We start from the raw sequence: 17,499 nt of genomic DNA on the forward strand, positions 1-17,499 counted from the left end.
TCATTCTTTTTTAGCCCAACTTTCATTTGTCCCCCATTTCAGCCCTTGCCTTATTGACTGCAGGCCTGTGGAAAAATATAGGAAACAAGTTTGCAAGTGCAGTGGAACATGTTCATTAGTTTAGCCTACCCTGATTTATGAAAGTGAAACATGGGTATCACATAGAGATAGAGATCAAGGGTTTGGATTTGCAGGAAAACAGAGAAAAGAATGAGGAATGACATTAGAGAGGTATGGAATAGGTGAAATATTAAGGGTGGAGTCTGGAGATGGTTCAGGCATATGGTAAGGATTTTTTTTTTTTTTTTTTTTTTTATACTTTGTCGCTGTCTCCCGCGTTTGCGAGGTAGCGCAAGGAAACAGACGAAAGAAATGGCCCAACCCCCCCCCCCCCATACACATGTACATACACACGTCCAGACACGCAAATATACATACCTACACAGCTTTCCATGGTTTACCCCAGACGCTTCACATGCCTTGCTTCAATCCACTGACAGCACGTCAACCCCTGTATACCACATGACTCCAATTCACTCTATTTCTTGCCCTCCTTTCACCCTCCTGCATGTTCAGGCCCCGATCACACAAAATCTTTTTCACTCCATCTTTCCACCTCCAATTTGGTCTCCCTCTTCTCCTCGTTCCCTCCACCTCCGACACATATATCCTCTTGGTCAATCTCTCCTCACTCATTCTCTCCATGTGCCCAAACCATTTCAAAACACCCTCTTCTGCTCTCTCGACCACGCTCTTTTTATTTCCACACATCTCTCTTACCCTTACGTTACTTACTCGATCAAACCACCTCACACCACACATTGTCCTCAAACATCTCATTTCCAGCACATCCATCCTCCTGCGCACATCTCTATCCATAGCCCACGCCTCGCAACCATACAGCATTGTTGGAACCACTATTCCCTCAAACATACCCATTTTTGATTTCCGAGATAATGTTCTCGACTTCCACACATTTTTCAAGGCTCCCAAAATTTTCGCCCCCTCCCCCACCCTATGATCCACTTCCGCTTCCATGGTTCCATCCGCTGACAGATCCACTCCCAGATATCTAAAACACTTCACTTCCTCCAGTTTTTCTCCATTCAAACTCACCTCCCAATTGACTTGACCCTCACCCCTACTGTACCTAATAACCTTGCTCTTATTCACATTTACTCTCAACTTTCTTCTTCCACACACTTTACCAAACTCAGTCACCAGCTTCTGCAGTTTCTCACATGAATCAGCCACCAGCGCTGTATCATCAGCGAACAACAATTGACTCACTTCCCAAGCTCTCTCATCCCCAACAGACTTCATACTTGCCCCTCTTTCCAGGACTCTTGCATTTACCTCCTTTACAACCCCATCCATAAACAAATTAAACAACCATGGAGACATCACACACCCCTGCCGCAAACCTACATTCACTGAGAACCAATCACTTTCCTCTCTTCCTACACGTACACATGCCTTACATCCTCGATAAAAACTTTTCACTGCTTCTAACAACTTGCCTCCCACACCATATATTCTTAATACCTTCCACAGAGCATCTCTATCAACTCTATCATATGCCTTCTCCAGATCCATAAATGCTACATACAAATCCATTTGCTTTTCTAAGTATATATTCTAAGGATATATTCTAAAAAAAAATTCTGAAGGTGTATTTGACTAAGATGAAAAGGAGGAATTATCAGAGATCAAGGATGAGATGAAGGGAAGAAGTGGAAGATATGTGGTTAAGTTTGGTGTAAACATGCACCTACCTAATCATGAGTACTTACTACAGGATTTTGCATGAATGGCAGGGATAGTGTGTAGAATTTATTGCATATCTTGCTTGTTGAATTACATTATTTCTCTCTACCATAATGCCTCTCTAATGATTATTTGTTCAATACTCATTGGAGATTGCCTTCTATCATGAATCCTGGTTTCTTTTGAATGTTTCTGTGGTCATGCCATGCATGTTTCGAACTTCACTTGATATAGCATTAAATAGATACTCAAGTTTCTTTGTGGGATGATGGTAAATATTCATTTGATACTGTTTAGGTATGTTTCCAGATACAGTTCCAGACTAGATAATTCTGTATCTCTCTTGATGGTGTGCTTATAGACATTGTTCTTTGTCTTTTATTTGTTACCATGAGTAAATTATCATATATCTCTCCCTTCTTTTTAGGCTACAGAGTTCCAGCTCCTTCAGTCTCTCATGGTAATTCATATGCTCCATATTTTCAACTTTGCTTGTAAAGTACTTCTGTAATCTTTCCAGCCTGTTTATTCCCATCTTAATATGTGGTAACCTTACAACACAGCAATATTCTATTTTGCTTCTTATGCACTCAATGAATATTTTCAGAATTACTCTTTTGTCTTTTGCTTTGAACGTTCTCAGTATCATGTCACTCATTACTTGGTTTAAGAGATACACTCTCATCATCGTGTTCCTTGAATTCAAGCTTTCTATTCATTATGACTACCAGATCTCTGATGTTTTATCTGATTCCTATCCCTCTTCCTATTGGGCCTTTGTAGGAATGCTCTAATGTATTGTTATTTGTTCCATTTACTTCATTTCTCCTTATTAAATTCCATAAGGTTCTTTTCCACTCATCTTTAGACAGTATCAAAGTACTTATCCTTGTAGGTTCTTGTGGTCTTCTTCAGTGCACACTATCTTACTGATTCTCATGTCATCTGAAAAGCACCGGATGATACTTTCCCTAACATCTTTTGTTATTGTTCAAAATCATGATTATAAAGGTTTTTCCTGCAGTACACCTGAAAGAACATCTTCGGATATGGTTCCAGTTGCTGCTGCTCTGACTTTTCTGCTTGTCAGGAATTCTCAAATCCAGTCTCATAGTTTTCCTGTAGTGTTTTGTCATGCCACCTCTAGTAACACCAAAATTGACTCAGTCAAATATTTTTACTGAGTCCTCATAGAAGGTGTTTATTTTTTTCCCTTGCGTTAAAGATTTATGGCTTAAAAGAAGGGAGCTTTTGGAAAATTTTAAAAGTTATAATTTGGATATGTTGAGGATTGGGGAAACCCATACCCTTGGACAGGGTGTATAGTGTAAAATGGTAAAGATGAATGCAAGTTATAGGAGGGCATGGAAGGAGGAATGGTATGGATGGGAATGAATGAAAATTTTCAGGGAAAAAGACAAGAAGGATGTGCAATTATGCTATCACCAAGAGTATGGAAGGGTGTTACAAAGCATGAATGGAATGGATCAAGAATGGTATGGTTGAAAGGAAAGATTATAATTGTGAAGTATGGATGGGTATGTGTATATGAACCTGTAAATATGAAGATTGTGTGAGGTAAGAGTGAAATTAATCATTTGTGGAGAAATTTGAATGACTGCATAAATGGTTTTGAGAAGGAGAGAAAGATGGTTGTAATTGGTGATCTGAATGCAAAGGTGGCATATTATGAAATGGGCAAGATTGTAAATTAATGGGGAGTGCCTGAAGTGAGTATGAATGGAAGTTATCTTGTGTATGTCTTTGCTGAGAGGGGTGTATTCCTTACAAACACCTTTTTTTTAGGACAAAATGATCCACAGATATACAAGGATGAGAAATGATGAAAGAGAAGAAGAAAAGGGTTTGATTGACTCTGTAGCATTGGATTAAAGATTGTGCAGGACGGGAAGTTTACAAAAGAATATATGATAGTATGATTAAAGGGGTTGGTGTGAGAGGAAGACCACCTGTGACTTGGGGAAACAGAGTGGAAGAGTGCTGGAGGGATAGAAATGTTGGAAAAATATGTGGAATGGTGTATACTAGTGAGGCATTTAAAGACAGGTATAAGTGGGGGCTCTATTTCCATGGCAACCCCCCTGATGGGAGTTCCCGGGGGGAACAGTCATTAGAGATATAGATAGAAAGATAGACAGAGTTCAAATGTCCCATTATGGTTTGCTAGTTGCTTTGTGAGCATGCTTTTTCCTGGTACATATATAGTCATGTTGGCCTTTATATAGGAGATTATTACCAACCTGGGCAAAAGAGTCGGTTAGGGCTACATAGGGGCTTAATTTTAATAATCTGTAAGCAAAGAAGACATTTTTTATTTCAGTTTCACTTTGCCCTATCTGTGAAATTGCAAGAAGTGTATGTTAATACAGTATCAATAATATAAATGATAGAAATCGAGAAAACATAAAGACTGTAAGGTTTGTTCTCCTTGAGGTCACCACTGATGATATATTTCTTTACTACTCTTTTTAATGATGTAATTATGTGTAATGTTTTCACATCAGTTTGGATCTGCCCTTGTAAATCGGCATTTGTATGCCATCTTGTGTATGGTTTGTGCTATGCCTGGGTAACATTTTGAGGGGCTTTGCTATTGTATTTTTTTTCTGAAGAATATGGCTGGGATTTTATCTGGTTCCAGTGCTGAGTTCCCTTCAAGAAGATAAATTACTGCAATTATGTCCCTTTCTGTTGTGTTTATATCAGTAAAGGCATGCTTGGCCAAGTGATTTAATATTTCCTTATCTATTTCTTATCTCTTTTCTGTGTTGAAAACTGACATACATTGGTTAGCTAGAATTTGGCACACTTTCTGGTGGTTAATTTCTTCATAGTCCTCATTCATTGACTAGCATTAAGCATGTTCTTTCGGAGTAATTTTCATAATAATCTCCTACCTTGAATGATCCAATCTCTGACTTTTTTTTGTATGTGATGTTCACTTGTGCAAATAGAAAGGTTGGATTGTGTTCCATGTTTTGAGTTACTTTCCTCTCATTTAATTTTCTTTTCTGGGCAGTTCTTGTAATTATCTCATGGCTTTTGTTATCTTACCCCTCCTGTATCTTTATTTTACCTTTGCCTGTTACATATCTCCATGTTTCTTCCATTCTCTTCATACTTTGCTTCCTTTCTTATGGTATTTTTTTGTTTTTGTTGTATTTCATAAATGGTATGAGTTTTGCAAATATCCTATGATTTGGTAGATAATATTTGTATAGTTTTACATCATAATGAGTTACAACTTTGCTCAACTTTGTATTTGTTGTCATGGATTCCCATGGTGTAATGGTTAGTTTTATACTGTAACACATTCATGGGACACTCATGGTCATGCACTTAGGTTCAAATCCTGGTTGCAGCAGTCAGTCCACAGTCAGCCCAGCCATTCATCCACCCCTAGGGGTTGGTCAATCATATGGGTACCTGGCTCAGGCTATGGTATATATATTATTTTATTATTATAATTGCTGTTTCCCATGTCATCAAGGTAGCACCAGGAAACGGACAAAGAATGGTCCATACATATACATATATATATTTGGGAGGTGAGTTTGAATGGAGAAAAACTGGAGGAAGTGAAGTGTTTTAGATATCTGGGAGTGGATCTGGCAGCAGATGGAAACATGGAAGCGGAAGTGGATCATAGGGTGGGGGAGGGGGCGAAAATTCTGGGAGCCTTGAAGAATGTGTGGAAGTCGAGAACATTATCTCGGAAAGCAAAAATGGGTATGTTTGAAGGAATAGTGGTTCCAACAATGTTGTATGGTTGCGAGGCGTGGACTATGGATAGAGTTGTGCGCAGGAGGATGGATGTGCTGGAAATGAGATGTTTGAGGACAATATGTGGTGTGAGGTGGTTTGATCGAGTAAGTAACGTAAGGGTAAGAGAGATGTGTGGAAATAAAAAGAGCGTGGTTGAGAGAGCAGAAGAGGGTGTTTTGAAATGGTTTGGTCACATGGAGAGAATGAGTGAGGAAAGATTGACCAAGAGGATATATGTGTCGGAGGTGGAGGGAACGAGGAGAAGAGAGAGACCAAATTGGAGGTGGAAAGGTGGAGTGAAAAAGATTTTGTGTGATCGGGGCCTGAACATGCAGGAGGGTGAAAGGAGGGCAAGGAATAGAGTGAATTGGAGCGATGTGGTATACCGGGGTTGACGTGCTGTCAGTGGATTGAATCAAGGCATGTGAAGCGTCTGGGGTAAACCATGGAAAGCTGTGTAGGTATGTATATTTGCGTGTGTGGACGTATGTATATACATGTGTATGGGGGTGGGTTGGGCCATTTCTTTCGCCTGTTTCCTTGCGCTACCTCGCAAACGCGGGAGACAGCGGCAAAAAAAAAAATATATATATATATATATATATATATATATATATATATATATATATATATATATATATATATATATATATATATCTTTTCTTTTTCTTTCAAACTATTCGCCATTTCCCGCGTTATATATATATATATAAAGTATTAATAGGATGGCCTTGATTACGGCCTCAACTGCCTGTGCTTCCTCAGCTGAAAAAAAAAGGGTAGAAATTTTAGCTTCTGTAAATGTTAGCCATATTTAAGATGTAATCAGAGATGCTAATCTTGTTGACCTCAGTGTCTTGTGATGAGTGTCAAGTCATTTTGTAAAAAGCAGGTCATTGGTGTTTGACTTCCTTTATAGGTTGTTGATAACTTGTATTAGAGTGAAGGTTTCATACATTTTCATCACGTTCCATAACTGTTCTCAGTTTTCTGCCTTTTTCATTCCTTGTAGTTTTGATTTCAAAGTTGCACCTATAGTCCATACTTTATACCACTCCTTTCCCATTCCACAGAATCAGAACTGAAGTCACCTGATCATATTGTTGGTTCAGGTTTGCTTAAATTTCTCAATTGTTTGTTTTTTTTTACATGAAATTCTTCCATAATGGTTCTGTGCAGCCTGTATTTTACTATGTTAATGATATGGCACGGGTATTCTTACTGTTTAAGATTTGCATATTTTATGATACAATTTAAGTAGCTGCTTTCCCTTAAGATTGCTGCTTAGATAAACTGCTACGCTTCCTGTTTAGTTTGTCTTTCTGTCTGCCCTGAAAGTTTCATATTCTTCTAGAACTGCTTTGCACTCGAGTCTCATTCAACCATGTGCCTGTTTGGTTGATAAGTAGCTTACTGTCATCTTATATTCATGAAGATAGTTCTTCCTCCAGAATTCTCAGTTATGTATGTTCTTATCAAGGATTTTCTATGGATTTTTTCTTCCTGGCATTTTTGTGATTCTTTCTGTTTGATCTGTAATTATTTTGTTGTTTAGTCTGTATTGCTGTGCTCTCTTTTTTTGTTAATTTACTCAATATTTCTAAAAGCACTACTGCTAAAAAAAAGTCTGGTATTCATTTTGTCAATCCTGTTACCTGTTGAGTCTTCATCCTGTTAGATCTGTTATGTCTTTCTTCTCTCTCAACCTGTGGTGTACAAGTATAGTGATATATGGAGAAAAGTCTTTCTAAACCACCTTGCTCAGCAAAGGGACATAGCATATTGGATGAAGAGATAGATAGATACTCTTAGTGCATAGGTTATCATCAGACTGAGCATGGATGTCAGAACAGTGAATAAATCTCAATTTCCCAAGTGATACAGAATGCAGGGTTTTATTTCTCAAGATGCACAGTATATTTCCTCTATATGAAAAGTACTTAAAATGTGTTAGATGTGTATTCAAAGAATATGCACATCTCAACACTTTCAGTATGATTTGTCGTAGATCACTGTATTGCCAGCAAATACAGATATATAGAGCATAGAGGTAATAGAAGATGAAGTGTTCTATAATGAGGTTATGTGCTGGAGTAATTAAGGTCCTTTTTAATATTTCAAGTAGATACAAACTGCCAGATTAGAAATAATGATCTGGTGGTGTGGGGAAATGTGATTTGATCTGAGGGCCCCCAGAATAACAGAAAATTTTACCTTTCTTTTTCAAGCATCTATCCAATTCCTAGTAGTATGACATATTCAGTGCAAATAAATTATGTACCCAAAACATTATCATGACACCGAGTGAAGCTTGGAGAGTTTTGGAGCTTGGAGAGTTTTAGACAATGTCTCTAATAACATAGCTTCATTATACAAGTGTTTTATCAGTCCATCAATATTTCCAGATATAGTAAGTGATGAAGATGTGTTACAGATTGGATTAAGTTATCTGTAAATCACTACTCCAGTACACAGGGACATGCGTGTAATGAGCTACCTAATTTCTTATATATTTGTTTGTATGTTAAGTATGTTGATACTTTGAATACCATAAATTGTTACCCCTTTAAGATGGTTACTTGAAGTACTAATGTTAGATTTTTTCCCCAGGTTACCATCATTCTCAGGACTCACAAATGACAATAGCATGACCTTGCCAGCATGCTTTTCCCTCAAATTACATCGCCCTATGCCAGTTTCCCTTGCTTTGATACAAAGCATCAACAAAGTCACTGGCCTTGATTGTGCAGACCCCTCCAATCAGCAGTCTCTCATCTCACTCATCATACAGCAGGCCACTGAAGGGCAGTCAGAATGCAGTAGCAACCGTGGCCTTTTTGTGGTAATTTTATGCATATGTTATTTTTGTTGTATAACAGCAGAGCATTTTTAAGGCTGGTTGGATTGAATTGTGAGTTAATGTGATATGAATTCATCAAACTCTTTTATTTGATAGATTGCTCACACTTGTCTTAATTGATTAGTTCTTAAATTAGAAGCCTTTATATGAGCGATGAATTTAGATTCTCTCTCTCTCTCTCTCTCTCTCTCTGGGTAAAGAAGAAGAAAGTACAAAGAGACTTAGGTAATATTGGGCATCCTCAACTTACAAATGGGTTCTGTTCATAGATCATGTATGTGTTGGAAAGTATAAAGAAATAATATATTGAAAATTTGAAGAAAATCAGAGCATATTCCTAAACCTACCTGTAATAATGCAGTTAATATTTTGTTCTGAAATAAATGTAGTTGATTAAATATTGAATTAAGCAACTTTAGAAAAAATGCACATTTAATTATCTTAAGTATTGTTTTGACCTTTCTTTGCTAGAAGTGGATGTCTACCTGCTTGCACACACACTTTAGTCTCTTGATGAAAATTCCTCACAGCTTCTAATAGTTTTCCTACCACACTGCATATTCATAGCACCATCCACAGAGCATCTCTATCTCTGTCTACCCTATCAGAAGCCGATGAGGATGGGTTTGACTTCCTTGAAAAGGTTGTTGGGGTTGGCTGTCTCCCTTGGTAAAGAGGTTGATGGAGTTGGTAATGGTTCTGTTGCTCTGGAGGTTGATGGAATTGGCTTTGGTTCCCTTGCTGAAGAAGTTGACTGGGTAGGCTGTGGCTCCCTTGCTGAAGAATTTAATGGCATTGACTCTAGCTAGCTCTTTTTCAATCTTCATGAAGTACCTTTCTAGTGTAAACTGGGCAATAGTTCTCTTCCTACAACAGATTTCTTTGTAACAGATGTAACAAACTAGACAATTACTGATTTCTCTAGAGACCTTTGTAAATCTAGAGGTGTTAGGGGCCTGCTCGTCAAAAAAAAAAAAGACATGGCAGCCTCTACAAAATTTAGGACTTCTGCCAAACCTAACTTGTTAATCTCTTGAGTGATGGAGATACAGTGACGTCCTCAGCAGTATCTTCCTCTGCAGCCTTTTCAGTCTTCACTTCAGTCAAGTTATTACTGGAGAGCTCTTAAGAATGATAATTAAGCACTAATTACCAGGGTAATACTTTCCCATTGTCACCACCTTGTCAATCATATTCTCAGCAGTGTCCTCAAACCGACAAACTAAGGGTAATCTTGCACATCTCATTCTTGGTGATCTGCTTCACTTCATTCCAAGACTTAGCAGTGTTCCTAATGGCCTATTATATACTGCAACCCTTCTAAAATTCCTTAAATGTTTTATCATTCTCACTTTCTGTTGCCTTTATTGCTTATGTGAAGGTCCTACGAGGCTAATAGGGCTTGAAGGATGCAATGACTCCCTTATTCATGGGTTGTGGCAAGGAAGTTGTTTTGGGAGGCAAGAATACAACGTTAATGATTTTGGGGTGAAAATCATCCAGGAATGCATTATCTAAAACAAGCAGTACAGGAAAAGGCAGTATATTAACTGCACAGTACAAAATGCTGGCAAAACCTGTCTTCAAACAGAGCTGGAGTCGCCTATGCCTTGGGATCAGAATTCCAGATGACAGGTAGTCTGATACCGTAATAATGCCTTTATGAGCTCAGGGTATTCATAATTGTACACAATTAGTGGCATAATCTTAAAATCACTAAATGCATTACTGCTCACCAACAGGGTTAGCCTATCCTTTGCAGCTTTGAAATCTTTCCCCTTTCCCATACCCCTTTCCTCACTTGACCCCCTTCTTTGTTCCTTTTTTTGGAAAATAAAAAAATGGTGTGGGGGAGAATTTCCAGCACCCCACTCCCTCCCCTTTTAGTTGCCTTTTAGGACACACAGGGAATACGTGGGACGTATTCTTTCTCCCCTATCCCCAGGTCTAAGGCTGACTTACACTCAGTAGCAGAGGCATTACCAGACTCCACTTGCTTGTGGTTAGGCTGCAAGTCAAAACTCACCACTGGCAAGGTTGTACTTTTGTATGTTGATGTAGTACAGTCTCAAGGAACTTTTCACTCCAAAAGTTTCCATTGTTTCCTTAGTGCTTAGGATGGCATAGCCTCAAAACTGTAGGAGCTTCTTCAGAGAAAGAGGTCATATTAGAAGAAAAAAATATTATACACACATATACATAAGAAGGACCTAAGGTGATTTTTTTGATGCTCAGTTGTTTGTTCCTGATGCTGCCTCACCAAGGCAGGAAAAATGAAATGCATCATGAAATATATTTCTAATCCTTACCTCGGGGTCTTATCTCTTTGACCATAGTCTAATCATATTTTAGACCCCTCAGTTACAATTCCCATTACAATAACCAGAATGAGTCTAAAACAGCCAATTTTTTTCAACTCTCTTATTCTGATTTCTAAACTTAATCCACTCACCATACTGTTTGTTCTTTTTCTCCTCTCCTATAGATATCATTCCAGTTTTAGATTGATTAGCCACTGTAACCTAGTTCATAAATCTGAACATCAGGTTATTTTGAGTTAATAACTTCAAGCAGTGGGTCAGACTTGGAACATATTTCACTTGAAGTTATGCATCCTTTATGTTGAAACTTTGTTCATTCCTCAGAGATCAATTCATGGTGTTGATTTTGATGCCTTTCTCAAAATTATGTTTCAGTTGCCTTTCATACAGACATTTGTTTTGAAGAACTTTATTCTTTTTCTCGTCTATAATAGACACTGCCAGATCAGCAACACTGTTACTTCATGACAAGTGCAGGGGAGTTGCGTGGTGTTATGGTCAATTCAGTCCCATTTACACACCCAACGAATATCACCAGCATTCTCATGTGCTTGAGAGCTCAAGCTGCCTTCAATGCACTCATTGCATCATGTGTCAGGCCAGCTAGTAAACAGGGTAAGTGTCATAGTTTGATTGTGTTGGGATACAATAGCTATTTTTTCTGTTTACTGGTGTTTTGGTTTTAGCATAACAGCATGATGTATGTATGTGCCATGTAAATATCTGAAAATTGATTTATACTTTTGTTTCATTCTTATTTCAAAATACAGTATCTCATGCTTAGCTGATATTATACTTCCATATGCCACACCATGCATCCTGTGTATTGCATAACTTTTAAAATCTTTGAGGCATAGAATTTCATTAAGGTAATTGGGTAGGAATGTTTTTCTTATTGGATCCTGGGGCAGTTATGAATAAAGGACTAAATACTATAATCAGAGTTAGAAAAATTGCATGTGATATGTACGATTCAACTCACAGAGGAGTTGCCGTAATTCACTGGTTAGGTACCAAAAGGCTCCACCAATTATCAAATTGCAAATTCTAATTTATTAATTGAAATAAAAGTAATTAGTTAGGTTCAGGAGATCATAAGATATTCATAAACTGTTCCAAGACTGCTTTAATAAACACTAAACATCATACATAATACATCAACAAATGCAGTGAATAACTATATCTCTGATGCCAGTCCCCCTTGGGAACTCCCACTAGGGGTGTGGCTTTGGCAAAAAGTCTCCACTTATCCCTGTCCATACATGCCTCCCATGCATGCATTCCACACATTCTTTCCTGCATTTATCTCCCTTCAGTGATCTAGCAGTCTGTTTTCCCAAGTCACAGGTGGTCATCCTCTCCCACAAACCCCTTTGATTGTACTATCATACGCTCCCCTTGTAAACTCCCCATTTTGCATTCTTTCCACATGCCCAAACTGCCTCAGAGTACTTACGACGTTTCATCAACCATACCACTTCACAATTCATTCCATTTGCATGCCCTGCCTTACTATATCTCTCAAAAAAAACTCATTTCTCTCTTCATTTCATTTTGTATCATATGCTCTTCTCATATAGCTCATTTCCTCAGTCTGGATTCTTGACCTCTCATTCTTTTTAAAATATATCCAAAACATATGATGATTAGCTATGACATATTTTGTAAATGAAATGACAGACAACTCATCCACATAAAACATTGTAGAACAATTAAAATCCTATTTGTTTGCTAAATGATTCAAGTGCAGTATTTGCTACTTTCATGAAACACACACAAAAGATCACATGAACGGTGAGATGTGGATCCCAAATTACAGCCAGAACAGACTGAACAGGACTAGATCATGTTGAGGAGTTGCACTATATATCGTACAAATGCTTATAACAATTGAATTCCTGAGCTCCTCAAATGATGTAGTTGAAACACTCGTTACTAAGAATGAAAACCCAAACATGTTCATTGCAGTGGTCTATAGAGCACCTGATGCAGAGCCTCATGAATTTACAGAACAAATGAGAAGCATAGAATCATGTCTTGACCCTTTCCCAAATATGATTGTCTCAGGAGACTTCCACCTACCCTACATTAAATGGAGACGTGAAGGAAATAACATCATAGTGGAAAATGCCAATTCTGGGAGCAGCTCAGATGAACAGCTGCATGAAAGAGTTATTCAGACGATGTGAAAAGTTCTTCCTAAGCCAGCAAATAACAACCAACCAGAGGAAATAACACTCCGGACTTAACCTTCACAAATATTGTGGATCTAACATATGATACTATTATCTCAAACAACCTATACTTTGATTGAAGTTAAAACAAGCTTGAGAACTGAACCATCCAGTCAGAACATAAAAAACGGTGGAGTTAGTTTCAGTAACTTTAGTTTTAATAGTAAACAGATAAATTGGGAGGATATGATCAATGAAATGATTGTAACACAATGGAAAACCCTTCTGCAAACCAACACAGAGGAAGAATGTGTAAATTCCTCAACTTACAACTTTTATCTTTCATTTGATGGTTCTGTAATTCCACCTTTGATTGAAGTTAAAACAAGCTTGAGAGCTGAACCATCCAGTCAGAACATAAAAAACGGTGGAGTTAGTTTCAGTAACTTTAGTTTTAATAGTAAACAGATAAATTGGGAGGATATGATCAATGAAATGATTGTAACACAATGGGAAACCCTTCTGCACACCAACACAGAAGAAGAATGTGTAAATTCCTCACAACTTACAACTTTCATCTTTCATTTGATGGTTCTGTAATTCCACCTCTTGAGTAAATAAATATACTCGATATTACTGTAACATCCACTCTCTCTTGGAAACCCCACATTATAGAAATAGCTAAGTCTGTGTCTAAGAAAGTGGGAGTCCTATTAAGATGTCAAAATTTCTTTACTTGGGAACTATTGCTCCATTTGTATAAAGGACTGATCTACCCATGTCTGGAGCACTGCTTTCTCATTTGGGGTGGTTCTAGCTCTGCATCCATACTTGACAGAATTAAGTTGGAAGCAGTTCAACTTATAAACTCTCCCAAGCCAACTTCAAAACATAACCTACTTGCCCCTATGCCATAATGTTGGTTAACTCTCCCAATTCTATAGGTAATATTTTGGGTTTTGCTCCCAAGAATAGGGTGTTTGTGGGAGGGTGTTTGTGGGCCTCCACCACTAGCTAGACCACATAATACTCAGAAAGCTGCTGTATAACATGATTACTGTGTGGCCATTGGTAACTTGAGGGTGGGCTGTTTTGATGACTGTTTGTTTCCCAACAACTCAAAACTTTGGATTTTTCTACCTTTTCACGTCTTTCCCAACTATTATGATGCAGCACAGTTTAAAAGACAGGTTTTACCTTTCCTCCAAAATTCATAAATTACTTCCCCATGTCTTCTTTTTTCCTTTCATTAACCTCTCTATATTTTTATGAAGGCCTCCAACTTAAAAAAAAAATATGTCGCTTTGGTACTCCAAACATGCAACAGAAAAATACAAGTGAGGAGAAAGTACAAATGGTCAAGGCTAGAATGAGTAAGACAAGCACTTTACAGGAGCAAAAAAGATTTGCAGATCTTCTAAAGAAGCTACAACTCGCCCAGTAAAGAAAGGAAACCTATCAAGTGAATTATGGGACATAAACTATAAATTAAAAATGCCATATGAAACAAGTAGAAGAAGGGAAAGCCCTAAATGAAATTTCAAATTACCCTAAATACTATTACTCAAATGCAAAATACAAATCCAGAACTGCAAACTCTATTGGCCCACTCAAAATGGAAGAATGTATCTTTAAAGACAACTGTCAAGAGATGACCCTCTCAAAACAGAAGGTATCTTTCAAGACAACTGTCAAGAAATGAGCACGGTTTTAAAAAATAGTGATATGAATTAGTACCTGTATATCTATTGGGGATAGGGGAGAAAGAGTACTTCCCACGTATTCCCTGCGTGTCGTAGAAGGCGACTAAAAGGGAAGGGAGCAGGGGCTGGAAATCCTCCCCTCTCATTTTTTTTTTTTTCTAATTTTCCAAAAGAGGGAACAGAGAAGGGGGCCAGGTGAGGATATTCCCTCAAAGGCCCAGTTCTCTGTTCTTAACGCTACCTCGTTAATGCGGGAAATGGCAAATAGTATGCAAAAAAAAAAAATATCTAAAACATTAAACAGTAATCCCCCAGGTGTACACATACCAGATATCGCCTTCTTGATGTAAGATTTTGAGAGGGCCGTTGAAAGCATGCCCTTCTCTCAACCCTAAGCCTAGACTCATGGAACTTAGTCTTCATAAAGAAATGCAAGTCACCAATAACATGTGCATTAAGTATCCTCTGAAGAAAAAGTCCAGCTTCTGGCTTCATTCTTGGAAGCTTGAATCTGATCCATATCAATCCACTCCAAAAAGGTGGAAGCAAAGCAATCCAAAAAACTGTCGATTGATTGCATTAATATCACAGGTCATTAAAATCCTTGAAAGTCGTAGGAGGCAAGCTGCCTGAATTTATGGAAGTAAACAAGCTTCATAACCCAGGACAAAATGGATTTAGGGCAGAGAGATCTTTCCTGTCAGAGTAGCTCAACCAGAATGATAGGATTGTTCAAGCTCTGGAAAGCAAAGAAAATGCTGGTGTGATTTACACAGAATTTGGAAAAGCATTTGACATATGTGATGGTGTCGTAGCACATAAAATGTGAAAGATTGGACTAACTATAAAATTGGGAGATGGATATACAACTTCTTAACGATAGAGTACAACACAGTTGTAAGCCATGCCGTATCCAGTGCCTCCATAGTAAAATGCTTAGTCTCCCAAAGAACTGTACCTGCACCCCTCCTGTTCCTCTTTCTTATATCTGACATTGAAGCAAACACTAGCCACAGTTCCATATCATCCTATGCAGATAAAAAATAAGTATGAAGATTACTGTAACAGAAGATGCCAAAAGGCTAAAAAGAGGCATAAACGAAGTCTTCAGTTGGGCAACCGAGAACAACATGCTTTTCAGTGGAGATAAATTACAACCCCTCTGGTATGGGAAAAATGAATGAAAAAAAAAACAATACCGGACACACACAGACACTATCATAAACCATATGAATAATGTGAAAGACCTTTGTGCAGTAATATTTAATGGCCTAACCTTTAGTGAACACAACAACTGTTGTTTTATGCAGCTAAATGGCTGGATGGGTCCTGGGGACCATCAAGACAAGGGAAGAAAAATCATTTTTTTCATGAATTGTGTATTGGTACATTCTAATATCACCTTACAAGGCAATAAGATGGACTAAATTGCAGATTTATCGTGTTCAAAGATCATTCACAGCCCATATTAATGCAATAAAGGAACTGAATTACTGGGAACTACTGAAAACACTATAGCTGTACTCCCTGGAGCACAGATGGGAGAGGTATATCATCATCTTTACCTAGAAACTCCTAGAAGGTATGGTTCCCAACCTACATTTGGAAATAACATCCTACTGGCATGTCATGCATGGAAGACTTTGTAAAATGCAACCTTTGAAATCCAAAGGTATTAAGTGCACAAAACACGAGAGCACCTTGAACATCCTGTGCCCGAGACTCTCCAACACCTTGCCATCTACCATTGGAGACAGCATGGGATGCACAGTAGAGAAGCTCAAGAGTGCACTGTATAAGTACCTATAAAGTTTACCAGACCAGCCAGGCTGTGGGGGCTATGGTTTCCAACAGCTTGATGGACCACCGACCCAATCCAGCAGCTTGGGCTGTGGTGGTGAAGACCCCAAAGACTCCATGAGGTATCCACAAGGTGTTAGCTACGTATGAGCTAATACTGCTTTGCTACCAGGTGTATGAGGTACCTCAAGAATACTTTCAGACATATGTTTTGAATTGTATGGTAGTTATGGAATTGTTTTTGTCTCAAACGTGTTATTACTAAAGGCTTTCATCACTTATATCTGCTATTGAGTAAGAGTGTCAGAGCCTCACAAATCATTATATAATGTGAGGGCTCAGATCTTGTACAGGCCTCTTCGACATTTGCACATATTGCATACCGACCGTTGTATGGAAAATATGTAGGCTGTCATGTAACAGTGCCTGGGATGCCACTACAAGCATTAATAGCTGTATGTTTCACCTCAGCACAGTAGCAGCTGATTCAAGAATTACAATAAAACTCCAATTAGCACTCAGGATATGTTCCTGGAGAATGCAGCAATAAGCGAAATGGCTCACTATGGGGTCATTATACCATTGCATATATGGAGCTGTGTTCCTGATGATGTTATTTTTTTTACCTATGAGATGCATGTATATATGAGGGCAACAGGTAGTGATTATTATAGTAACATGTCTTTACTAATCAATGGATAACAAATAAAGTGTACAATATTATACCATTAATGACAATCATTTGAAGAATAGTTTGATTATGGTAGAATGAATGTGAGAGACTGTGTCAGTTAGATGCCGTGGATGGGCAGGAGGCATTTGATATTGCATGGCTCTGCTCTGGCTGAAGGTAATCCATCTGTCCATCACTGAAATTATGATTCAGGTGGTGATAATAGAGGTAGTGATGGTGACTGGGGTGGCAATGAGTTGTTGGTGGTGGTGAGGAAGATTGTGGTGAGTGGTGAAAAGGTGGTGTATCCTTGGGTTTCCCAGGTGATACTGGATGTAGCACTGCCAGACACCATTGAACAGTGAATGTCTACCCACAATAGTCAATGTAAGTATAGATAAGCAATAATGTAACC

At 38.2% G+C, this 17,499-nt stretch overlaps 1 protein-coding gene across 2 annotated transcripts in view; it reads left to right on the top strand.

The window, feature by feature from the left end:
* Positions 1 to 17,499, top strand: part of MED1 (Mediator complex subunit 1) — a 66,475-nt gene that overhangs the window by 41,729 nt on the left and 7,247 nt on the right. For both annotated transcript variants that reach the window (XM_071693463.1, XM_071693472.1), the window contains exons 8-9: positions 8,164 to 8,395; positions 11,169 to 11,349. In XM_071693463.1, the coding sequence (XP_071549564.1) occupies positions 8,164 to 8,395; positions 11,169 to 11,349 (413 nt within the window). The remainder of the gene's footprint in view (positions 1 to 8,163; positions 8,396 to 11,168; positions 11,350 to 17,499) is intronic.

Source organism: Panulirus ornatus, chromosome 4 (genome assembly GCF_036320965.1).
Source record: "Panulirus ornatus isolate Po-2019 chromosome 4, ASM3632096v1, whole genome shotgun sequence".
NCBI classification, from domain to species: domain Eukaryota; kingdom Metazoa; phylum Arthropoda; class Malacostraca; order Decapoda; family Palinuridae; genus Panulirus; species Panulirus ornatus.